Genomic DNA, 26,276 nt, shown 5'->3' with positions numbered 1-26,276 from the left:
TTGGGGCGGGCCTGCGCTCCGCCGCGGCGGGCGGGCGGGGTTCGTCCGTCTCCTCTGAGGGGCACCGTGGCCAATGGGCAGGTCGCGTGCTGCGCCTCCGGCCAATGGCGCCGCGCTTCAGTACCGAGTTCCGTTGCCAAGGGTAGCGGTGAGGCCCGGGTTAGGCGCGGTGGCCGGGGCCCCATAGTAACGGCGGGGTTCGAGATGGAGAGCGCGAGGGGCCGAGGTGGCCGCGCCAGCGACGGGTGAGAAGGGCAGTGCGAGTGGGGCCCAGCGGAGCTCTCTGCGGCCCGGCACCGCAGCTCAGTGAGGGCGGTCCGGTTGCATCTTCGGACTGACGGGCAGGGTTTCAGGGTGGGGGTGTCTCTGGGAGCAACAGGGCCGGGGGCTGCCCGGCTCTGCGCGCAGCTCTGCCTCACATCGCGTCAGCAGAAGCGCCCGGTGCAGAGCCGAGCGGCCGCAGCGGGGCCTGTGTTCTGCCACCGCTGCTGCTGGCTGCGCGTGGGGTAGCGTCGGGTTGCTCGGCTGGGGGAGGCGGGGGTCGCTGCCCTGACAACACTCGCGTCCCGCGGGCAGCAGTGGCGTCAGCCCCGCTGGGTGCATGTGTTTAGCTCCAAAACGTGTATCGTGTAATTACGTGGAGACTGAACTGCTTTTGTGGGTTTCGGTCCACTCTGCCTGTTTCCAGTGTTGCTGTGATGCATTTTTGCAGTGCTGTTCTGCCCTTCTGTGCCTCGTGAAGGTCTTGGGGTACGTAGCGATGTACTCTCTATGCTGTTGGGAGAAAAGAAGAGAGGAAAAAGGGAAAGGAACTTGTCTGATGTAGTAAGGAAAGCAACTAAGCTTTGGGGAATGTGCTTTGGAAAGAGATTATGCCTGTAGCACTGATATAGCTCAAACCCGAAATTATTTGAAGTGACATGTGAGGATATAGGCAGGCAGTGAAAATTTTGACAACACGATTGTAAAAATACAGGAAAAATACCTTTTGTACCTCTGGTGCTTGGATAGGGAAAGGAGAAGAAAGTAAAGAGAGAAACCTAAACTTCTAGTAGTTCAATTATAATGAACACAGTGTAGAAAAGAAACAGTATTTACTTATTGCATACAGTTGGTAATTTTAATTGAGAGTGAAAAGGGGCAATAGAGTTACAAGGGGTCCTGTAATTGCTTTAGTCCACCAAATATGCTGTGAAACATTAGAAGATGACTTCTTTATGCAGACTTTTAAAGTCTGAGGTTTGTATAGCATTCTGGAAACACCTGTTGAAAAACTGAAGAGCAGATGCACATAAATTTCCTTGCACAGCTATTAGAGGTTAAGTTGAAGTTACAGGAAATGGTGCTGCTTTACTTGTAACAATTGTACTATTATAATTTATTTCTGCTAAGAAGCTTCTTTTGCATGCTTTTGTGGTTGCCTCACAGAAACAGCTTAACACCAATGGTAGTTCCATGTGATAGTGCTTCCCTCTCATTCCTATTTCATTTAAACAATCATTTCCTTAAGTTTCTTGGTCTCTATGGTTAAAGTAAGAAAACCAGAATACATGAGCCTAAATAAAGGTAAAAAGTTTTTAAACAGATCCTTAAGGCCGCCTATTTTTAGGGGTCTGACTCTGAACTTAGAATGTTCAACAGCACTATTGTAAGTTGCAGGAAAGCAAAAAATTGTATTCTTAAGATGGATATTATTTTTCTGAGAAGAGGATAGTAAAATTATCCATAACTCATTCAGTCATTGGAACTCTTGCTTGGCAAAATAACTGTGAATTGTCCAAACAGTGGTTTGTGTAGATAAAGGAAAAGTGATGGATAATAACTGGCAGTTCATATGGGTAATAACTGGCAGTCTAAGAATGTCACCTGAGCTGGAATACCTTTAATATTGAGCAATATGTAAAATACATATTAAGATGTAAAACGTATTTTACTTCTAATAGACAAAGATGAAGTGAACAAGTCAGAACTAAATGCGTATAGCTTTGTAAATGTGCTGTGGGATAACTGATTGCGGGCGCCCACTCTGTTAACCTGTCTCCTGTTTGAGGTGGCTGCAATTGAAATTGCAACTTCATTTTAAAGTTTGATTGACTTTCAGAAGACATGATATAACTGTCTTAATGCTTTAAAAAATGGTAATGTAGATAGTGCTATTTCATAGTTTTGATAAGTGCAATGCGTTCTCTGTTTGGGAAAGTCCATTTCAAGACTTTATATGAAATTAATAATGTTGAATACTGTACAAACATTCAGATAAAAGTAATTCTAAATCATTGTGAGGTTTTCAAATATTGAGAAGGAAATTTGGTTCTTACAGTATTTTAGAATCTTGGGGACTGACAAGCTTCGCCTTTTTGCACAATAATTATACAGTATACAGGAATACTTAAAGTTTCCCACACGTTGCTGTCCACATGTGATTCAGCTTCTGACTTGCAGCTGTCATATATAAAACCCCATAATTTTCAAGGGGCAAAAATCTTGTCTGAGTCTATAGAGACTACAAACCTGGGTGTCAGTCACAGCAGTGCCTTATGTAATTTGGATGCTTCTTTGGTGACTAGACATCCATTGGTTAGTGGTTTTCAGTTTGGGAACTCAGCAACTATAGGATATTTCCTCAGTGTCTGCAAAAGTTAATGAAGAAAAAGAGTTTATTGCCAATAATAGTTACATTTTCAAAAGACTATAATCCTGTGGACTATTAAAGGTTCAAAAGTAATTTTATATATTGTTGTCCAGCCAAAAGCCCTTTCCATATTTCAAAAACACAGTAGTTGAAGTTATCAGGAGTCTTGGTGGCTGGTGAGCTTGACTGTTTTATATAGATGCACCTTAATTGCTATTTGGGTAAAAAAAGACAAAGTAGTTTTCTAACGCTTTTAGCTGTGCTTGTAATCCAGACGAGTTTAAATTTGCTTTTAAAAGCCTGTCAGCTGTTCTGTTAGGCCTTGGGTATTTTTATTTGGCCACAGGTAACCTTGTTGCAACTAACAAGCACTGTTTTGTAAATTCCAGATTTTATAAGTCTGCAAATTTTATCCTTAGGTAAAAGAATTGGCTTAATATCTTATTTGCTTCATCCCTTTCAAGTCTGAACATTATAACCAAGAAATTTTTTCAAAATGGCATATTGATAAAATGCAGATATTTTATAAATGTAGTTTAGATGTATTCCTGGGAGTAGAGTTTCAAAAGAAAATGAAACCTTTTGTGACTGCAATTTGATGCCACTGCTGTCAGTGTTAATGAAAGAAGGAATCACCTCACTTCCTATGGTGTAGACAGCAGTGGCAAGAGAGAAAAAGGAGCATCACTGTAGGTGTAACATATCAACTAAAATTTCCAAATGCACTTGGTAACTGCAGTTGTTAAACAAATAAAGATTTGTCTCAGAGTTGAACCTTGTTTGAATTATTGCTTCAGTTTCTGGTAAGTTCTTCTTCTGTCTCTTATGGAACTTAATTGAGACAGCCATTATTCTTCTCTCTGGCTGCTTTCCTTTTGTTTGTTTCCTTCTTTAACCACTGTTGGTATGGCATCTGTAGGAGTGACCAGTGCCTTGATTTCAACAAAATTATGACTTTGAATGTGCAAAAAAACTTTCTGCAACTAGACTTGCACCAGGATAGCTCCAGACTCTTGTTTTGTCGCTGATGGACAGCTGGGTGATCTCCAACATAAAACTGATGATTGTGTTGTAATTGGGTTATGGGATGAATTCTCTTCCAAGTGTATTTGCTGATATGTCACTTGACTTAGAATATTTACACTTGCTCCTACTGTTGTGTAAAACATATATTCTGTGGATTGTTAAGCTTTAACTGTGCGTTGTTATTACAGAAGTGTGTGGTCACTTCCACATTCCTTACACATTTAGTATCCTTATGGGAAATCTGAGGCAGAAAAAGAACAAGAATCCAAGTCTAGCAGTGCTGAATTGCTGAGTCACCTGCTATAGTATAGAAATTAAATTTTGCTGTTTCTACCTCTTTGATGGCTTCCCCTTTCAATCCTTAACAAATAAAATAATTAAAAAAAAACAAAATCAAAGTGGGACTAAAAGTCCACAATCAGTTCTAGATGTCAGTTCAGAAAACTTCATTTATGTTCCTTCCCCCAGTTTTAGTTTCAAATACTATAAAACAAGTGTAAGTTTTGGCATGAAGTGAGATATTTCATGGAACTTTGAGTTTTATCTAGTCTTAGTTAAGCATACTGTGTGCAATTTAACTGCTAACTTTGTTGTTGGGAGATAATAGCACCTGGTTTATGTTTCACTGATTTAGTTTGGTAGGAGGTCAACAAAAGTAACAGGAAATATAATTCACAAACAGAAGATCATAGGAGTCAGAATTCTAAGCCCCTGTGGATCTAGCTTTTTTCTTTCCTTTGGTAGAGCAATTTCTATAAATGAAATGACCCTGGGGATTTGTAGTGTGTAGCTGAGTGGTCATTACTCAGAAAGCTGGTGTTCTGCCTATGGAATAAACATCTCTTCCCTCCCTCCCCCTCTTTTTTTTTTCATTCTTTTTTTTTAATTTCCTTATCATAAGCCTAAGTTTCAATAAATTCACCTGAATAAACAAGATTTTGGAAGTATAGCATTCTGCAGTTGTATTGATTGTTAAAAGTTTTTACTTAAGGAGTCACCAGCTGTGCACCCTTGAAGCAGTGTGCTGGTAGGAGATTCCTTGTCTCCCTTTCCTTGCAAATATTATAATAACCCAATTTAAACCCCCTTGTTTGGCTACATGCTTAAAGGTAAGTTTGTGCATATTCTTACGGTTGTCTTCCTCTGTGCCACCCTTCTGGCATCCATAGTAGCTTTAAAGGTTAATAGCCTGTGTGGATTTCTGGCTTCTCTTGGCCTTCCTTTCAGGAAAATAGTACTGCTTTCACTTTAAGTATGTTGTAACAAATCACTTGAGACTTTTCCAGCTAAGGAAAACAAGAATCTACTTTCTGTTCTCCCAGTATAGGATAGTAGAGAATGACACAGGCTGTTGTTTGTACTCTTTATAGTACAGATGTAAAATCTACTAGCTTTTTTCCAGAGTGTGCTGCTTTATTTTCATTGCTGTGTTCCCTTGTTCCAAGTAGGAAGAGCTAATCTTTGGTACTTGGTGAGTCAGTTTTGGAATGGCAGATGGAACTCTGAAGCAGTACAGTAGTCAACATTGAACAGAATTTAACTTTTTCATGACGCTTGTGTTCCTGTTGCATTTCCTTGTAAGAGCCTATATTCTTTACTGTCATCTTGGTTATTATCTCAGCCTGTGAACTATCTTCATTTACCTTGTGATCTCCAGAACCCAAATGGACAGAATCACAGAACTGTGGAGGTTGGATGGGGCTTCTTGAGATCATCTGGTCCAAACCCGCTGCTCAAAGCAGGGTCAGCTGGAGCAGTTTGCATAGGATGATGTCCAGTAAGATTTTGAATATCTCTTAAAGTGGGACCTCCACAATGTCCCTAGGCAACCTGTTCCAGTGTTTGATCACTCTCTCAGGAAAAGTTTTGAACCTTCTCTTTCCCGTGCAGAACAATCCCAGCTTGTCCTTGTAGGAGAGATGCTCCAGTCCCTTATTTTTGTGGCCCTTGGATCGACTTGCTCCAGTATGTCTGTATTCACTGCTTTCTTGGCTTTATCCAACAAAAATAATTATCAACCTGTTCACGTTTTTAAATATTTTTTTTTTCTGTAGTACATGCATCTTTTTTTTTCTTGAATTCCTTTTTTCAGCATGGCATTCCTATTACTCTTGAGTCATTTGGGTAGCTGTTTTGCCAAAATAAAGGCAAAACATACCCATGTGTATATATTAAAGAATATATATCTATATATATATCTACAAAGAAAAAAGTTGTATCTATTTCAGAATGCCAGCTTGTTGTGGTGGTGAGGGTGGTGGGTTTTGGTTTGGGTTTTTTTTGGGGGGGGGGGCAGGGGTGTTGGTTTGGTTAAGTTTGGCATGCTTTAAAGCATGGCTTTTAAGAAAAGTGCCTGATTATAGTGGAGTTCCATTTTTAAACTCAGAGGTAGGTAGAAGCAAGAGTATTAAAGGACTAACTTGCCTTTATATTTCTTTTGATCTTCTTTAGTAAGTTGTAAGTTGCTCACATAGTCGCTACAAGTTATTGTCAGGAACATGTAGTGCCTAGAGGATTTGGTGTATTTTACAGTGGAGTGAGACATACAGATCTGGATGCTTGTCTTTCAGCTTCCCCACCCTAATCTGTCAGGTTTTGTTGGTTTTATTAGTACTTTTCAAATAATCTGCGATGTTTTATGTGATTTGTATCATGTGGGCATAATTTGTATATTAAGGCATATCCAAGACAATCTTTATTCATGATAATTTATTCACTCATTCGGAATTGCTCTCAAAATAGTGTTCCCTGTTGCCATGTCACTGCTCCCATAACATGTTCAGCAGGTGGAAAATCTTGCCAAATGAATTTTGTGAAACCTTTCTCAAAACTTTATTGAAACAGTATGCTGTTGGCATTAGGGATCTGTGTGTGTTTATTTAGGAGAGGGAATCAAAGGTAAAACTGATATCACTGGGAGATAGCATTCTTTATGTAAAAAGCCAGACAGAGGTTAAAACTTGCCCTTGTTGAACTGTCAACTGCTTGAAAATAGTTTATAACTGAAACGCTGTTATAAGAACTGTTACATAGCAACCTGTGTCACTTAAAAATGGGGGTGACATTTTATGGCCAATTTACAACTGATCCAGTTTACCTTGGAAGACTTACTGGTAGTTATATTAATTATAAAGGAAAAAATATTCCATGTTTGCAAAAAGTCTACTTTTCTGCCTTGGGGATGTCAGAAAACATTGATAATCCTCAGTACTATTGTTCTGTGTTACTCCCTTTCCCAGAAACGAACAATTCCAGCTGTGTCTGTTGCAAGGAAAGCGGATGGGACTCCGTTCTTTTGTGGACTGGATGGTGCATTACAGATAAATTTTGTTTGTCAGCTGTTTTCCAGAGACAGTATTGTAATCTTTTAAAAGATAAGAATTCTTCTTCAAATTAGCTCTTTTTTACGGCTTCTGTTTTCTTTCATAGCCATAGTTTGGATGTAGTTCCCAGGAAAGTTCTTTGGAGAGTTAAGAGTGAAAACCCCTTCATACCAGCTGACTCTTCATTTCTTACTGAAGTTGGTTTTACTTGTGTTTCTACAGCTAAAAATAAAATCTAGTGGACAAAAATGTGTGCCATAAGCCACATCCTTCTCATTCCCTGATTCTTAAGTTCTGGGAGTGTTACTCAGAGACATAACTGCTGCGACCACATTAATAAACTGTCCTGCAAAGGAAAAAGGAGTTACATGAGTAAGTAATGGAACATAATAAATTGGCAAGTGTGACATCTGTAGATGAAAATGATGTTAATTTACTGTGCCTTTGAGTTCCTTTAAAGGTAGCAGACCAATGGAAATAGCTAAAAATTTAAGGACCTCTTAAGTTATCTCTTCATTGTGGTTAGTTTGATATTCCCAGAATGGTTAGGAAAGACCAAATGAAAAAATCCCTAATAAATCTGTCATTCGTATTCCTATTGTAACATTTTAATTTCTGCTCATAATATGAGAAGAAGGCTAATTCTGATTTCAACAGGAATGTGAGGGTTACAAATAAAACATTTTGCTTCATGTTAGTCTGTTGAATCTAGAAAAGGATCTGTGAGGACAAATGGATCTGTGAACCCCTTCATGTGTTGCTGTTCACACTCAGACATGCTGTTGTATCTTCTTGGTTGAGTGTTTCTTGTAAGTAGTTGTTCACACACTCATTTTTATTCTGTATCCTGGATAATAGTTATTCATCACTTCTACATTACACTCTGAGTAATTTTTCCTTTCTCTCTGGCATGTGTCCGTTATCCATCATGCAGCTTTAGTAGGAGACCTTATGAGTTCTGATAAATCTAGCAGAGGAGTCGGGGGCAAGGTCTTGTATAGTCTACTCCAGCGACTGGGAATAGGAAGATCATGCCAGGCTACCAAGATATTTTCAGATATTGTTTATCAAAGGTAAATGGGTGATTGTTTTGGTGGTTGTGTTTTGGGGTGTTTTTTTTCATGTTTTGAACACTGTTGTTGCATCCATGGAGATGCAGAGTATTTTTCCTGTTCCTACTGGATATTTAATTCCTACTACACATAACCCCTTCAAATAAAAAACCATAGTTAAGAGCATTGTGGTTCAACATGGGCATGTCCAAAGAACACTGGGATATACTAGTCTGTCTAGTAAGTCCATCTGAAGGAGGATTTGCATTTGAAGCCTACAGCTGTATTAGCACACTGCTTGCATTCCTTTGTGATGAGCTGTGGGAGTGACTAGCACAGCGTTTTCCTGTAATGTCTGTAGTAACACCAAAGTCGCTGTGGGGGGTAGAAAAAGGTGTAAAATGTGTGTATGTGTGGGAAGCTTTTTTTGGTCTGGTTATTACATTACACCTTCACAGTGACCCAAGTGCTGGAAGGAAGGTCGAAGGAGGAGTAAATAGAAATAGCAAATTTGTTTTGTTTTGGGGTATTTTTAGCACTATTTACAGTGCCACAGTGCTCATTTGTGGCTTTAATTGTTTCTTTTAATTTTGTTCCTTGTATGGATCCTTGCACTTTCTAATTTAATGGCCTGCTACAACATGATTTTGGTCTGTGTTTAACAGTAAAAGAGAACACTATTATAGACTGGTCAGCCTTACCTCCATCCCTGGAAAGGTGATGGAACAACTTATTCTTGACACCATCTCTAGACATATCAAGGATGAGGGGGTCATTAAGAACAGCCAACATGGTTTTACCAGGGGGAAGTCATGTTTGACCAACCTTACAGCCTTCTATGAGGAAGTGACTAGATGGAGGGATGATGGTAGAGTGGTAGATGTGATTTTTCTTGATTTCAGTAAGGCATTTGATACTGTCTCCCACAGCATCCTCACAGATAAGCTAAGGAAGTGTGGGCTTGACGATCAGGTAGTGAGGTGGATCAAGAACTGGTTGAAAGGAAGAAGGCAGAGAGTTGTGGTCAGTTGCACAGAATCTAGCTGGAGGTCTGTGACTAGTGGAGTCCCTCAGGGGTCGGTGCTGGGACCAGTGCTGTTTAATATTTTCATCAACGACCTGGATGAGGGAACCAAGTGTACCCTCAGCAGGTTCACTGATGACACTAAACTGGGAGGAGTGGCTGACACACCAGAAGGCTGTGTTGCCATTCAGCGAGACCTGGACAGGCTGAAGAGTTGGGCAGGGAGAAACTTGATGAAATTCAACAAGGGCAAGTGTAGAGTCTTGCATCTGGGGAAGAACAACCCCATGTACCAGTACAGGTTGGGGGTTGACCTGCTGGAAAGGAGTGAAGGGGAAAGGGACCTGGGGGTCTTGGTGGAGAGGAGGATGACCATGAGCCAGCAATGTGCCCTTGTGGCCAAGCAGGCAAATGGCATCCTGGGGTGCATTAGAAAGGGTGTGGTTAGTAGGGCAAGAGAGTTTCTCCTCCCCCTCTACTCTGCCTTGGTGAGGCCACATCTGGAATATTGTGTCCAGTTCTGGGCCCCTCAGTTCAAGAAGGACAGGGAATTGCTTGAAAGAGTCCAGCGCAGAGCCACAAAGATGATGAAGGGAGTGGAACACCTCCCTTACGAGGAGAGGCTGAGGGAGCTGGGTCCCTTTAGCTTGGAGGAGACTGAGGGGTGACCTCATCAGTGTTTACAAATATGTAAAGGGTGGGTGTCAGGATGATGGAGCTAGGCTTTTTTCAGTGATATCCAGTGACAGGACAAGGGGCAGTGGGTGTAAACTGGAGCATAGGAGGTTCCACGTTAACATCAGGAAGAACTTCTTTACTGTGAGAGTGACAGAGCACTGGAACAGGTTGCCCAGGGGGGTTGTGGAGTCTCCTACATTGGAGATATTCAAGACCCGCCTGGACAAGTTCCTGAGTGATGTATTCTAGTTTACCCTGCTCTTGTAGGGGGGTTGGTCTAGCTGAGCTTTCAGGGTCCATTCCAACCCTTGGGATTCTGTGATTCTGTGATTTGCTGTCTTTTTACTTTCTCAAGCTCTGTGACCTATTAGAATCTTTATGTGTCTCAGCCATGCCCAAGTCTCTGTTAAGCATTTGAAGGCTGGACATTGTATAGTCTGTGTTATGGTCCCGTTCCACGGGCCTTTAGATCTGGCTTTGACATTATGTAGCTTTATTTCAGCGTGGGTAGAAAATAATTTTCATTGAGTATTTCTGCAAGGCATGTATACAAATCCTCGTATTTCAGCATTTTGCCATCCTTCAGGTAAAAAGGAAGACCTGGAAATTTATTCCATAGACTCCCATTTTTGAGGATGCATTTTCTATTAGGAAAAGCAATAAAACCACAGATTTAAGCTTGTATCTACAGGAGACATCATTGTAGTTCTTTTTAATTATATAAGAATGTGTCCATAAATCTAGTATTGGGAAGACCTACATAGCTTGCTTTATAAGGAACACTTGACTACAGTTAACAAATGTCATCTATTTCTTAAGTCAGTGTGCATAAGAAAATACAAGGAAAGGAATATCCCTGCCCCAAGAAGTCTTAATTATGATTTTAACTGCAGCTTTCAAGCATTTATAGAAAGCAGGTCACAGTTTTACTTTATGTTGAAGTTTTATGTGGCAACTAATGTATCTTGCTGCACTCAGTAGATGTATCTCTGCATGTATTTTCTTAAACTGTGGATGTTTTCAGGTGAAGACAACTGTATTACTGTAACTGTTGCTGTAGGGACCTGCAGTATCTCTCATTCCCTCTTCAAGAAAGTAACTAGTTTTTCCAGGCCCTCATTCCTTTGAATCTAATGTGCTACACATGACTGGTCCACATGAGGGGTAATATCAGTTTTTAGAAGCAAGGTGTTTTCAAGATCACAGACCTCCTACGTGGTGATGCTTGAAATACATTAGGAGAAGAAAAAAAAAAAAAAGGAAAGCTGCAACATAAAAAGCAATGGCAGTAATAACAGTGCTTTATAATACCATTAGCTGGGCAGTAAGCATCAATTTTAGAGTCTATAAGCTGTGTGTATACAAAACTTTTTTTTCTACATGTTTCAGCCTCTCAGCACAGGACCTGTTGGCTGACCTGGTATGTCTGTAAGGACCTCTGATCTGTCGTTTGCTTGCCTGGAAGTTGAGTCAAATGTGGATTTACTAGGAGTTAAGGGGATTCTGAGTCCTTTCTCTTCTTGTTAGCTCTATTTGCTGTGATCCAGTTCCTGTGGCATGTGTTTTGCAGAAACTCTAGCCCATCTCTCTCCCTGTCTCTGGTTTTCCTTGTTTGGATTATATTCAGCATTGTCTGCCTGCTTGTGACTTCACCTGATTGGATATTTCTGCACACCTGGATCAGACAGAGAATTTCCTGTTTAAATTGCAATTGTGGCTAGCCCTGCTCTACTGCATGCCATCATAAAATATATAATGTTTTTCTGTTTCTCATATTATCTTCTTCATGATGCTTTCTCACTGCCAGAGAGGTCTTTGTCAAAGCTGTGTAGGAGGAAGGCGCACAGCTTTGGTAGGCAGAATATGTGCTTACTTGTCAATTAGCCTTTCCCCTTTGTAAGGTTAACTGTGCTAAATTGAGTGCATTAGCTTATGTAATAATTCCCTATCATGCAAAAGGAAATGGGAAGTCTCTATGGAACAAACTTAGGATGAAAAACTAGAGTTCTTATGAAAGTTATCTATAAAACTTAAATAGTCAAATATTTTTTTCATCTCTAGGAACAGAAATCAGGTGTCGGGATAGATGTTTTACACTTGTTTTAAAGTCTTGATGGTGAAGTTGTAGCCTGTGAATATCTTGTGCTCTTATAATGCAAGCTTGACTAGCAATAATTAATTTGTTTCTTTCCCTTTCTCAGCATCTTTGAGGATGAAACTATGAAACTACGACAGATGAAACTAGAGAATCAGGTAAATGATAGTGTTGAAGCTGGTTGAAATAAGTATAGGAAAATAAATATTAGCCTTGACTTGAGAAATAGGGGTTGTTAAGAATACAAACAAGAACTCGTTGCTGTGGCAAGAACATTTTTCTTTAAAAATTTTAATGGCTTTCATTAGTTTAAGTCAACCTTGCTGTGGCTTGTAGACTTGATTTCTTTGGTATATTTATTTTTCATGTCTCTCATTTAATTGGGATTGACTCACCACAACGCAGGAATGAATCAAAAGGAAAGCTGTAGAGAATTATCCATTTTAAGCATTAAAGGAAAAGGTTTCCCTGAGCTATAGAAAGATCTGCGCTGTGGAGAAGGATTTCCAGCATATTTTGGTTTGGTTTGTTTTGCCTCCTACAGAGAAAACATTTACAGCCAAGCATTTGTCAAATATTAGGTTATGAGTCTCAGTTTTTCACAATGCACGACATCAAATTCCATCTGTGGGCCAGCTCTGCCGGCCAGGACGCTTTTATCCAGGCTACTGCGTTTTCCGTGAAGAGAGGGCATGTGGCTCCTCGGCCATCGCGTACGAACGCAGCGCTGGAGGCGTTCCCGTGTCGTTTTGAGACACTTGCAGCTCTAAGTGTAATGCTGCCACCTCCCTGCGGGTGGGAAGCGGGAAGTTGGAGAGCGGGAAGCTGGAGGCCTGTTTCTGAATGCAATTAGGATGGTGCTTTTGACACGAGCTTTCGTTAATGCCATCATAACTTCGTAACGTCATAGTTCCTGCTGCCTCAGCTGTTGTTTCTGTTCTTGTTTACTAGGAAACCATAAACATAAAATATATATGTATCTTGGAAAATTTTGCAAGGTAGATGAATTTTCCTTTTATCAGATCAGTCCTATTTTAATGACTGTAAGTTTTTACATTTGTTTTCACCTCACTTCCTGCCCCCTCTAAGTCTTACCTCTTAATATTGGTTTCTGGGAACTGTTTGAGTTCTCTCTTTAAGATGATAGCTTCTGACACATTTCTTCTGCAAGTCCTGACTGTTTCAGATTGTATTATAAATGACTGCTGAATTTGTCTATATATATGAAGGGTTGCATCAGTTTAGACTGGCTGAAAGGAGTTACTGCTGATGCTCTCAGGATAGATCAGAAAACAAACAGGCATCCATCTCCACTGACGGAGAATCAGAGATAGGGATCACTCCAGAGTGATGTGTCTAGGATGCTTGTAAGAGATTACAAGGGTATTTCAGGTGTATTGGAGATTCTGATCAGTGATGTGTTATCACCAATAGCTGAGCTGAATGTCACCGATGAAATATCACCAATAGCTGCCTCTCTGAATGTGGTCCTTATGTCATGCTTTTTCTTTATTTCACAGAGAGCTCTTTTAGAGAAGAAGCAGAGGAAGAAGCGTCTTGATCCTTTGATGGTACAGCCAAATCCCGAGGCAAAGCTGCATAGGTCAAAGCCCAAAGGCTATGAGGAGCAGGCTCCTTTAGTAAAAACTCCTACCCCTTTCCACAGTGATGTTATTTTACATGGTAAGTAATCAACCTGGTTGCAACAGTGTTCCCAAAAATGCCAGTGCATGCACAATGGGCACCACATTGCTGTGACAGTGGTCAAGTGATAAACAAGATTGATTACATACCTTTATATGTACAAAAAAATAACTATAGTACAGTATGGCTGAGCAATAAACCAAAAACCTTACCTTGAATTTTGTGATAGCTGAGAATTTTCATGTGCCTTTGAAGAACATCTCCCTTGTGTTAGACTAAGAAAAATTGTAGAAATAGGTTAGGAACTTCTGTAAGGGTAGGGAGATACAAACCCAATGTAAGAGTCTTATAAAGCTGTAGGATTAAAAAAAAAAAAAAAAAAGAAATAATCTGGTAGCGGCAGCCTGTACTTTTCATCATGGTATACTCCATCTAAAGATTGCATATGACTGAATGATAAAGTAGACAAGAGCAAACCAAAATTCTCATGAATACTGAATTATTTTTTTTCTGGATTTTATCTTATCTATTGTTTTCTGTGGGCTTTGGGGAGACAACTGAAATGTGACAAGCAAGCTATAGTGGTCCAGAAAGTCATAAGCACAAAGTGACATCAGAACAGCAGTAACTTAGTGATCTCCAAACATTACAGTAAAATAGAAACTATTCTGTTAAGAGTGAAAAGAAGTACAGTATCAAGAGCCTGAAGTTTTCCATGTCACAGGGAAGAAAAAAGAGTAGCAATGAAATCTGTATATTCCAGTGGAAGTGTAGTTTGAGAGCATGGATCACAACAGATTATCAAGAAAGTAACAGGAAATTTCCAAAGGCTTAGAGATGCATGTTACTGCAGGATGCTAAAATACCACAATTTTATTAATAGGGAATTAATGTATAGAGTAGAATTTTAAAAACCCAAACAAACCAGTGTTACTTGGCTTGAAGATCACATTTGGAAACATGTTATCCTGTCTTATATTGAGAGATAAGTCTTAGAGGGGGCAGGATGTGAGGTGAAAACAAATGTAAAAATGATTTGAATGATTTTCATGTTCTGGTCTCCAGGTGTCTTTCAGGATCATAGGATGGGAAGGAAAGTGATGATGGATGGTAGCATTTATGTGATTAAAATCAGGTGGGAGAAGGCTGCTGTTGAAAGACACTTCAAGTCAAAAAGATTGATATATCTTCTAAATTAGGAAACTTTAGTAGTACTGAAACTCCAAGAAAAAAAAATAAAAGCTAACTGCTCCTTCACTAGCTTCCATCATTCTGAAGCTTTGTCAGTACAAACAAATTCTGTTAAGAAGTGATAACAGGAGTAAACATGTCAGAAATCTGATTATTAGATAAAGCAGTAAAGTTTTAAGAAGGAAAACAGTGGGAAAGGAAGAAATCCAAAGCTGGAACTACAGTTGCATATTGTGTGCCACATAAATGTATTAAGGCCAGACCCTGTTAATGGACAGTGCACAGCTGTATTGCATGCTTAAATGTGGAAATTTCTTTTCCACCAAAAAGAGGGCATCCGTTTATAGTTTTTTTTTCTGCCTGTGCCTGTAGATAATTTTATCAAATTTACTTGCAGTGTGCACTGTAGAGCGCTTACTTTTTAGTTTAGGAGCAAAGGAGGAACATGAAGGAAAAGAAAATAGATTAATTGTCCATAAATAAATTAAAATATATCAATGTGCATGACAAATACAACTCATTTTAACTGCTTAAACCCTTGTAAAAAAGTAGAGACAATTACTATATTTATAAATAGAGAAGCTGATGCCTGGTATATTTAAAGTAATAGGATGTCTGTACCAGAGTCAGTCCTGGATCCTTCCAATTTTTTTGATCAAAACCTAACAAGAAGATACCAGTACTTCAAAGGGATGCTTGAGCAAGGAAGATGTAAAGAACAACAATCCTGGGATGTGTCTTTAGCCACAAAAATAGACTTTAGCATTCTGTTTTGTTTTGGCCTGCAGGTATTGATGGACCAGCTGCTTTCCTGAAATCAGAAGTGCAAGAGCTGGAGACCAAGCTCCAAACCCTCTCTGCTGGATCTTCCAAAACAGAAGACAGTGCAGATCAGGACAATGATGGAGAGGCTCTAACAGACACAGCAGGCAAGCCAGATCTGCAAGAAATCTTACAGAAACGAGGTAATATAATGGGTGTTATCTTGACATTAAGAATTGATGGGCATCAAGAGTTTATAATAGGCAAAGATATTTTTCAGGGCTCTGTAAAACACCAGGAAAGGTGTTTTTCCTGAATTGGAAGCTGTCATAATCAACAGTTGTAGAGTTTTGTATTCAAGAGCTGTATCCCATTGAGTAGTTTCCCAGTGGAGTGTCCATCTCTGTCTGCCAGTACCACAGGAAACCTTTTTTGTTGAATGCAGCCTAAGCACTTTGCAGCAGAATAATGGCTAGTGTTTAATATAGTGCACAGCTTATTTTTATTTCTCTGAGCATGTCTCCCAGAATGTTTCCAGTACAGTTTATGTATTAAGGTACTACCATATCTAGAAATACATCCATTTACTTGTCAGATGCAACAGTTTCTTACCTATGGATAGGAACATTATGCAAGAGTTAGGGAAGGAAGTAGGAGAGAATATCCAGAAACTTCAGGGGAAATTAGTAGAGATAGAATATAAACAGTAAATTTTGAAGTTGGCCAGAGTACTAGGGTTAACGCCTTTCCTCTTTCCAAATGTGCTTTGTGAAGCTTACTGAACAAGTTGTTAAGACTACATTTTTCTGTTTCATCTGAGATAAAGAACTTCCAGGAGTGCCATGTTGGAGTAGTGTTATAATATTTGCTCTTGGAAAATACTTCAATGTGTTTATTTTCTGTAGTGCTTTATGTGCTCTCCATTCTACAGCCAAATTAAAGAATGGAATCTCAGAATAAAATTACACAGTTCCAAGTAAACACCAAGCAGTTACGTGTGCTTCTGTACACATAAGCATTCTTTAAAATGTTTTTATCCAGAGCTATTTAGTTGTATACCTACAATCATCTCGACATAGCTGTGACTAGGTTAAGATTAAATAAGCCCTGGAACTACTCAGACTGCACTTCTGTTTTAAAAACAAAATCATCAATAGTATTCATGAGACCCGAGTTATTGCTACTGATGTAAAAATAGGAGGGACTCTTATAGAAAAATTATCCTACTCCATTTCAGTGTGTATAAGACTAAGGGGAAATGGTAAAGAATGTAAGCTGTACAGAGTTCAGTTTACAGTGGAAGTGTCAGCACATTGATCTGGATTTCCTTTTTTTTTAAGACATGGAGGGCTTTTTTTACGTGAAAATAGGCAAAATTAACTCAATGGCAATGTATATTAAGCAGTATGCTACATCATTTAATATCATTTAGATAAGTATTTATAAAAGCCTGACAGCTGCTTAATCATCTGCATGATAACAGCTGCAAGGTGTCACCAGGGTTTTGAATTAAAAGTCCTGGGAAGCAATATGGCACATGAGGAAAATCAGGAGTTGATTTTAATTAAATCAACTGAAATTAATGAAAAGAGTGACTAGCTATGTAAATAGGAATTAGCGTAAATATGAATTAGTGATGCCATGAGCTCATAACATCTCCTTTCAGAGGTTACTTGCTTTATTTTGACAGGAATTTCAGACAGTTTGAATTTTGATGAAGAGGATGGAGAAGAGGAAGAAGCTAGTAAGAGACCAGCTTCTCATTCACCATATCCTGAAACTGAGAGGCCTAGCTCTGCAACCAGCATGAAATCTTTCGCAGTAAGTGTCTTGAAATTGCTTTCTGATAAGGGCTGAGCACATGCTTGATTTTAGTACTAACCCCTTGAGCACTGGGTTAAAATATAGTAGCTGCAACTACAGTAGCTAGCGTATTAATCCCTGAAGGCAGAGGAAGGTCATGATTGTCAGGTTATCTGACTGAAGAGCCATTGAGTTAAACACAAAGACCGAGTAATGATTAAAGGAAGGTGGTGGGCAGAGGAACCCGAGTAGCCTAATCAGTGAAGATGGGAACACAGTGAGTCAGTTGCTCCTATGATTCTCAAAGGAGACAGATTAGGCCATTGTCTCTGGTGTAAAAGCCACCAAGATGACTCAGAGAAACTCTGAAATGCCGTGCAAAATTAAGAGGGATTACTGCCTGAAACTTGATGGTATTTATTGTGGAATGTAAGAGGGAACAGAATTTTGGAACAGAAGATTTTGGGATTGGAAGAAACCTTTCATGGCTGATTAGGGGAAGGGAAGAGGAAAAAGAAAGGGGATAAGGTGGATCAGGAAGTCAGAAGCATGGGAAAATAGGGACTAAAGGGAGTAAAAGATGCATGCAAGCAGCTGCAAGACAGTATGCTTGTCTGTCGCAGCCTTGTGCCTGATTACTGCATGATGCTCCTATCATGCTGTTTCCTGTATGAATGTGCTCTCATGTGTGTGAGAGAGATATGTACATACATACATATGCTGACAAACTATATGCTGTACTAGCCAGTGAGTTGAAGAGACCTGGGAAGAACCAGGGTTTGAGCTAGTGATGAGATTAGCACAGGGTTTGGGCAGGCTTAAAAGACCGTGATACTATTCAGAAGACCTGTGTGGGTATATTTGTGTGGCAAAGTAGAATGAAGAAATTCTAAAGATTATAATATAGATTAAATATTAATATTTAGTGTGATAGAGCTTAAAGTATTATTTAATTAAGGATTAACACTTCATCTCCTTTCTGTGCAAAACATGTGTTAGCAATCTGAAAACTTGTTGTATGGGTATGAGATCTTAATTGTTCAAAAGTGTTAGATGTATGTCTCCCAGATCTTCTGGATTTCAAGAACTGATGCCTTTAGGCTGCTCTCAAAATGCTAGCTGAATGCTTCATAGCAAGTAACTTTTCTGGCTGCTGTATTTAATGCAGTAAATTATCCCTTGTGTGGCATAAACAGCTCTTTCATCGTAACAGTAAGAGAGTTTCCTACATAATGCTAATAGTGAAATGTGTGCTTGTATCCACCTCTGTTCCTGACCCAGTGCAGTGGTCGCATATTTAAAATTAACTTCTAAGAATAATATGAAAATAATAATGTGCTATTCAGTTTATAAAGTTAAGCAAGATTTAATGTTGCAAGAATTGCAAAATGGCAATAAAATCTGATCAAATGTGTTTAAGAAGTTGCTTTGGAGTACTTGAAGCTTGACCCTTTCTTCTATTTGGCTTGGAGCTATCTTCTAGGATGTTCTCAAAGTATACTTGTCTTAAATATATGTAAACTCATGTTGTCTCCCTATAACTCTTACTTGTCTGTGAAGTTATTTTTTGGTAGTAAATACATGCTAGGACTCTTCCTCTGGAAAAAATACTGTATGCTCATAAAAATTATTTAGACATTTTCAGCTAATATGCAAAAGCTTTATTTGCTGTCAAAGTTCTGCACTCTAGAACGGGCCTTCTCATACAGTCTTAGGCTGGTCAAGTTATTTCTGGCTTTCAGTAGGTGTAGGGTCTATTTCATCTTAAAATACAAATGTAGATGGTGCTGGGGGGTGAAAAATGTATTTGTAATGGTCTCTCAGGGAAGTGTCAGGAGAAATTAATATTACGTTAAAATGATAAATTATAAATTTTATTATAAAAATATTGTAAATTATAAACACCCACAAAAAATATTTTTAACTGCTCCTCTGAATTGTTCAGACTTTATTTTGCTTTCAAGTAAGCTTGAATAAATAGAATATGAAGTCATAATATATCAGTTATATCCTAAAATAGTGAGTTGAATAGCCAAGGGGGAATGGTTTTAAATGGAAAGAGAGTAGATTTAGATTAGACTTTAGGAGGAAATTCTTTATGGTGAAGGTGGTGAGGCACCAGCACAGGTTGCCCAGAGAAGCTGTGGCTGCCTCATCCCCTGGCAGTGCTCAAGGCCAGGTTGGACAGGGCTGGGAGCAACCTGGTCTAGTGTGAGGTGTTCCTGCCTGTGGTGGTGGAACGGATTGGAACTGGATGAGCTTGAAGATCCCTTCCAACCCAAACCATTCTATGATTCTGTGAATAGGTGAGTAGTACAAGAGATCTGGGTGTTTGCTACTTGGGAGACTGGGCTATGGTTGCCAACTACTGCAGATTGCAGGTAGGGGATGCTGTAATGAGGGTGAGTGAGAGCCACTAGTGAATTTCAAGTCTGTCTGTGTCTCTGTGTATCTGTAATCACTCATACTTCCTACCAGCTGTATCTAAGAATATGGATAAACCACCAACATCAACTCCAAAGCCCAGTAAGGGAGGACTCTCCTGGATTCTGCAATACACAGGATTCAGCTACCTCTAAGAAAAAAATTAATGACTTATACCAGATTTCCATTAGAATTCCAGTTCTATCGGTGACCATAACTTCCATCCTGAGTATATACACTGTTCTAAGGTTCTTTCAGCATTTAGTTGAGATGGCTCCACCATCAGCTTATTCTATTTCAGCTACTGTTCTGAACCAACATAATCTCAGTGCTCCTTTCAGTCACAAAAATCCTGGCCTGTCTTTACTGCAGCATCCGTCAGTCCAGCTTACCATGCTGCCTGATTTCCCACAGAATGAGGTTCTAAGAGCAGAGAGGCTCTTTGCTTAGTATATTTGCAGTGACTCATCCCATTTTTATTTCTTCTTCACAATTCACTCATCTCTGGTTAATGGGTACTTTTTGTCCCCTCTCATTGGAGGGCTGATTTTTCCTCAGAGTAAAAGTCTGCAGCCACTTTCTTCACAGAAATATGGGTGGTATCTCATTTAACTTCCTTTTCCCAAAATACCTTCTTGAGACAGGAGATCTTTCTGTTTTAAAAAATCTTTCTTTTCTTGGGGAATACCAGAGCCTCTGATCTGTATTAATTTGCTAATATGATGGTTCTTCCCACAGGAAACAGGTGCTTCCTGTAGTCCATCCCCTCCAGCAGATGCCCAGCTGGGAGAAGTAGAGAACTTGGAGGATTTTGCATTACACCCAGCACCCCGTGGTATTACAGTCAAGTGTCGAATCACTAGAGATAAGAAGGGAATGGACCGGGGCCTCTTCCCTACTTATTACATGCATCTGGAAAGAGATGACAACAGAAAGGTATTGGAAACAGCAGAATACCTTGGCTATTGTACTAGTACCACAGAATATTTTTTGTGTAAGGGAGAGCTTCTGGTAAGAGACCAGAAGCTGAGGGAGAGCCAGCATGCAGATAAGGACAGCTCATATTAGGCCAAGGCACTAAGGAGGGAATTGGGAGGCTTGAGAGCCGTAATACAATGAAAGATGAAATTTTAAAAAGTATAAAAATATCAAGGATAAAGAAGAGCAGGGAGATGGAGCTGCTCCGCAGAAAAGGAGGGAAGACTAGAAAGGACAGTTGCATTAAATCTACACTGTTGAGTGAGGAGGAATAGGATTTCTGGGTGTGCACTTGTGGAAGATATCAGAATTGTGGAGACAGTAGTATCAGTACAGAACAAAAAGGGGAATTGATGTGAAAAATGGAGAGATAACAGTTTGGATAGCAATGCGTAGCAATGCTTCTGCATTCTTACAAAGCTCCAATCTTGACTGAAGTTCTGTATTTGCAGACATTCCTTCTTGCAGGGCGAAAAAGAAAAAAGAGCAAAACATCCAATTATCTCATATCAGTTGACCCAACTGATTTATCCCGGGAAGGAGAAAGCTTCATTGGAAAACTCAGGTAAGAACCACAGGTGAAAATTTACAGACAAGAGAGATCGGATTTTCATTTTAGTTGAGTTGGGGATATGAATAACAATCTGGGGTCAATTCAGAGAGAATGAACTTGCATCATCCTTCTTAATGTAATCTGTATTCACCTGAGTTGGCAACCTTTCTTCAGCGTTCCCACTCACAATGGCAGTTCACATAAGGAATTCTGGCTTGATGTTTTTCCAGGATAGGTTCAGGCTCAGTTTACTGTGGGCACTGACCTGGCAATAGGAATATTCAGATGGCAGGAGATGAGTATTTTCACTGTGCTGTACAAATACCTTCAGAAGATAACAAAACTTTCCACTGACGCCTCTCTTTTTTCTGTCTTTCCGTAACCTGACATTAGATCAAACCTCATGGGAACAAAATTTACGGTCTATGATCATGGAGTTAGCCCCCTCAAGGCACAAGGTCTAGTGGAAAAGGCTCATACAAGACAGGAGCTTGCAGCTATTTGTTATGTAAGTAGTGCCTCTCCCCTTTTGCCCCTTTCTTCTTTGTTGCCTGGTTACAGAGGAAACAGGGTTTACAAAATCATGCTGCCTGGCAGCCTTCCCCACTTAACTTTGGAGCCAACTGACCCATTTCAGCCAGATACAACAAAGGACAGAGGCTTCAAAGATAAGTTCTTATAAGCTTGAATGAAAAAAATAAAAGAAAAAAACCCAAACAAATCAGTGACAGGGGAGGGAGGGAGAGAGATGCAAACTAACACCCTGATAACCTTCTTGTCTGACCTGTGGCATGTGGCAGGTCAGCACATCCTTTATGTGGAGCCAGCCATAGCATCAACTGCCTTTTGCCCAGCTGGTATTTGGTGGACACTAAGAATTAACTGTGAAGTAGAGTTATTTTTTTGTTTTGCAGAACCAAAGGCATTTTGGTGGATAGGAAGGAGCTGGTATTATTTCAGTAGCAGCTTGTGGTTAGTGAGGATATGGTTCCAGGGGAAATAATGATTTGATAGCTGTCTGTCCTAGAGATGCTTTCTTCGGGTTTTGAGGATCACCTTGGTCTAGGCTTCAGGGTGGCACTTGTGGATACTCTAGAATTATGTGAGGGTTCTTATCATAAAATTATAGAATGGTTTGGGTTGGAAGGGACCTTAAAGCTCACCCAGTTCCAACCCCCTGCCACGGACAAGGACACCTTCCAGTAGACCAGGTTGCTCAAAGTCCTGTCCAGCCTGGCCTTGAACATTGTTTCTTTCATGTTCCAATCCTGAAGTTTAAATAAAATTTGAGGTGCCTTACAAACTGATGGATGTGGAAGGTTTTTTACTTTTATCACAGGTACGACACAAAAACGTGAAGGTGCATTAACCTATCGGAGCAGGATCTTGACTTTTTCTTTTTTTTCCCCCACTGATCATAATGTCACCTGGGAAAAAAAATCACTGCCTGTTAGCAGTATCGTTTATCATAACAGCATCATGTCAGGTTATTTTCTTTGTATACAGTATTCTTCAGTTCCTTACCTACTTGTACACAGCAAGCTGCTGAAATGAGTACAGCAGATAATATAAAGTTGTTTTTTCAGATCTGAACTTTTTATATACAAGAAGTTCATAAAGTTTATATATGAATAAAATCAGTATTCTCATTTGCATACATGCCCCTGGATTTTCTGAAGCAAAATAGTAGAGGTTGCAACCCAAAGACCTCTCTTCTGTGCCTGCAAAATGCACTAGCGTGTTAGGAGAAGCAGTGTCACTTCTATCAATCAGTTCAGTACTTCCAAAAGATTTTGACTTTTTAGTTGGCCTTTGGGAATTTTAAAAGTTATCACTGATATTGTTACAGAACACTTTAAATGGACCCTTGAGTTTTGGTTGATATTATTGAATGGATGGCTTGGGAATGCCAAGACTTTTTTTTCCGTTCGCTTTTTATATTCAGTCCACTTGGAGCTGTCTGCTGCAGTACTCTGGAAAAATGTGCTCAAGATTGAAGCTTGCACAAGTGCTGAACTCTGTGCCTTTTGGGTCTGTTTTTAATCGTTTATAAAAAAACATGATTTGAGAGAATATTGTAGGTATGCTCTTAAACACAAATAAAAACACCTAAACAAGAATGTAATTCACTTTTTCAGGAACATTTTAGACTAAATGGTGATGTATGGGTAATATAGTCTCAGGTCAAAGATACTTGTCTTTTATCATATTTGAGGCTTCTTCACAGGCAAAATTTTAGTCTGTGTTTGCCTCATATGCACAAAATTATGCTTGGAAATTGCACTTCTGTGATTTTGTTATAAATGTTTCATTAGGATAACTGATGAATTCTAAATTAGGTAATATTATGTGTCTTAACACTGGTCTCAAAACAGAACAGAAAGCTGTTCTCAGTGATTAAAACACAGTTGCATTTAGATAACTGCTACTACAGTTGTAGCTAGCAGATCTCTAAAAAACCAGTATAAATGTGGACTCAAGTGCGGTTTTATTGTCTTTCCTTCTTTGAGATGAAGTATCTCATTTACTGAAAATGTCTGTCCTTGTCCTTCAGGAAACCAATGTGTTAGGATTCAAGGGTCCCAGAAAAATGTCTGTGATCATTCCAGGAATGAATATGAATCATAAGCGAATTCCAATACGTCCACGAAATGTGAGTTGCAGAGTTTGGTTATGGTTCAGATTAGAGGTTATTTAGGTTTTATTTAGGTTATCCTCAAAAATCCAGTATTGTATCTATATACTAAAACATTTATTATAGCCATATCAGTCAGATCTTCACAGGCGGATGGTTTCTGGTAATTTTTTCCCATTAAATAACTTCAGTTTGGATTATTTTTCTTGGGAGTTCTAGCATATATTATTGGAATTTATTTGTTGTAGAACTTCTAAAATTAAATAATATATACTTCACTCACTACAGCTCCTTGTAATTAATTGTTTTTTGAATTTATTGTGCTGTTTTACCTTCTTTTTGTATCTTTCTGTTTTTACTTTTCTGCTTTCGATATTGTGCATCACTTACTAGACCCATTTAACCTACTTAAGGCATTCATGCAGCCTGCTGCAGCCTTTGGACTTTCTACTGAAGCACCCCAGGGCCTGGCACTATGCAGTTACTTGTAGATTATTTTCTTTTTTTCAAAGTTCAGACTGTTAGAAATTAAAGTTGGGTCCAACAGGATCAGAGAAAGCTTGTGAGACTCAGAAAGGATTCCTGCCAGCAGGATGACAGTCATCCTTTGGCCTGTGAGTTGCTCCCTTTCCTGTACACACACATTCTTCTCTCTCTTGCTTTTTTTTGTTGTTTGGGTGGAAATACGGAGATAGCTTATTGAGTGAAAAGAAATGCTTGGATAGGGAATCCATTAAAGTATCTTCCTGGTAATTGCAAGAAGTTTTCGATAGGACTGAGTTTAAGTGTTGTCATTGTGTTTCATTAAACAGGGAATGACCTTCAAGTGACAGAATACACATACATGAGAGAGGCAGTAATCAAAAGCAGAGCCATTCCAAATCTGATAAATGTATTTGTTCTGAACAGGAACATGAGAGTCTGCTGTCAAAATGGCATAACAAGAATTTAGAGAATCTCATTGAGTTGCACAACAAGGCTCCAGTCTGGAATGATGATACTCAATCCTATGTTTTGAACTTCCATGGGAGAGTCACTCAGGCCTCGGTGAAGAACTTCCAGATTGTGCATGACAATGACCGTAAGAGTCTGGTGGAGAGTGTGTGTGGCTTACTCAAAAAGGGATGACCCTATTTATTTCATGAGGTTTGGAAGGAATAGGAAAAGGGAGACTGGGTGGAGAAAATCAGCTCAGGATTACTGGGACTTCTCAGCTGTGAAGAAAATTATATAAGGCCTCCCTTTTCCTGGGGTGGGTGCAGACACTACTGTCCATCGCTGCAGCAAAAGAGAGGGTAAAATGCAAGCTTCCTGAAAGGAAAGGACTGTACAATATCCTCAGGCTAGCAACAGAGAGTGGTTCAAGCCTTGGTTCTGAGAAGAAAGATAATTTCTAGAATAATAGTCACTCTAGAGAGCAGATTACAAGGTCACTCTGGTGAGAAGGGGTGGAAACACCAACCACATATATTTGGTACTGCCAGACATTTGTGGTTTTTTGGTTGTGGTTTGTTTTTTCTTTGCTATGCTATGAAATTGTTCATTTCTGGTTTTGTTGGTTATTTTTTTCTTTTTTTTTTTCTCCCCAGCTGACTACATTGTGATGCAGTTTGGCCGTGTAGCAGAAGATGTGTTCACTCTGGACTATAATTATCCTCTCTGTGCTCTTCAGGCCTTTGCTATTGGACTCTCCAGTTTTGATAGTAAATTGGCCTGTGAATGAGAGACAACAGACTTGAAGCTCACTCCCATCCCTGCATCTTCCTGTAAGTGTTCCAGATGGAGTAATGAAAAGCACATTGGGGATGGAAGGGAACTGGAGGAGAGACTTCTGCAGGCTTATTAGAAAGCAAATACCAGGACTTGGAGAATTACAGTAGTTGACATCTTAGGAGACTGTCCCAAGACTGGGCAGTCTCTGTATGCATTGTGGAAGAATAAGAAATATAGGTGATGCTTTTGAATCCTTGTAACACGCTGCATGTGAGTGGACTAAGGAATTTAGCCCAGTAACTGGAACCCCTTGCAGCTAGGATTAGAAAAATGATGGTTTAATGTTCATATACCTTTGACTTCCACAGTGCCTCTGGAGATGATGCTACAGACCTGATCAGGAATTAGAGTTTCTGCTCAGCTGAATTCACAAAAAAGGAGAACAGTTACTGGCATGTGTATCATTTTGTTGTCTGTTACAATAGTCAGATATGGAAGGACTCGGGTTGTGGCTTTGTGCAACTGTAGGTAATGTTCAACAAATACAGAGCTGGAATGAGGCATCGGCTCTAATAAAACACTTCCCTCTTACTTGGTGGGATGATTCTCTGTTAAGGTTGATAGTCCAGTTCACTTTCATTATTCTAATTGCTCCATATCCCTTGATAGTCTTTTTACCAAATAAAGAACAATCAAATCTGAAATGCTTACTTTTTAGTTGGTGATATATCCATTACTGTCTC

General features: G+C 39.5%; 1 protein-coding gene across 5 annotated transcripts; it reads left to right on the top strand.

The window, feature by feature from the left end:
• Positions 1 to 47: 47 nt before the first annotated feature.
• TULP3 (TUB like protein 3) lies at positions 48 to 26,237 on the top strand. Of its 5 annotated transcripts, XM_031050136.2 has the most exons (12): positions 56 to 245; positions 11,937 to 11,988; positions 13,351 to 13,513; positions 15,454 to 15,630; positions 17,118 to 17,248; positions 20,393 to 20,590; positions 21,085 to 21,197; positions 21,579 to 21,693; positions 23,740 to 23,838; positions 24,730 to 24,901; positions 25,410 to 25,586; positions 25,902 to 26,237. In XM_031050136.2, exons 1-11 carry the CDS (start codon positions 205 to 207, stop codon positions 25,541 to 25,543), a joined length of 1,395 nt encoding a protein of 464 aa, XP_030905996.1. In that variant the 5' UTR covers positions 56 to 204; the 3' UTR covers positions 25,544 to 25,586; positions 25,902 to 26,237. The 5 variants fall into 5 exon arrangements, with proteins under 5 accessions (XP_005150291.1, XP_030905996.1, XP_030905995.1 ...); XM_005150234.4 differs by having other exon boundaries at positions 48 to 148; positions 25,410 to 26,237; XM_031050135.2 differs by having other exon boundaries at positions 25,410 to 26,237.
• Positions 26,238 to 26,276: the final 39 nt, after the last annotated feature.

This window comes from Melopsittacus undulatus, chromosome 5 (assembly GCF_012275295.1).
Source record: "Melopsittacus undulatus isolate bMelUnd1 chromosome 5, bMelUnd1.mat.Z, whole genome shotgun sequence".
NCBI classification, from domain to species: Eukaryota; Metazoa; Chordata; class Aves; order Psittaciformes; family Psittaculidae; genus Melopsittacus; species Melopsittacus undulatus.
This window is presented reverse-complemented; position numbering and strand designations above follow the sequence as displayed.

Excerpts from the sequence above, each read along its gene's own strand:
- TULP3 (XM_031050136.2), top strand. The coding sequence starts at position 205 with ATGGAGAGCGCGAGGGGCCGAGGTGGCCGCGCCAGCGACGG. Across the intron at positions 17,249-20,392 it reads CCAGCATGAAATCTTTCGCA|GAAACAGGTGCTTCCTGTAG; the intron begins GTAAGTGTCTTG and ends TTCTTCCCACAG. Across the intron at positions 21,198-21,578 it reads AGCTTCATTGGAAAACTCAG|ATCAAACCTCATGGGAACAA; the intron begins GTAAGAACCACA and ends ACCTGACATTAG.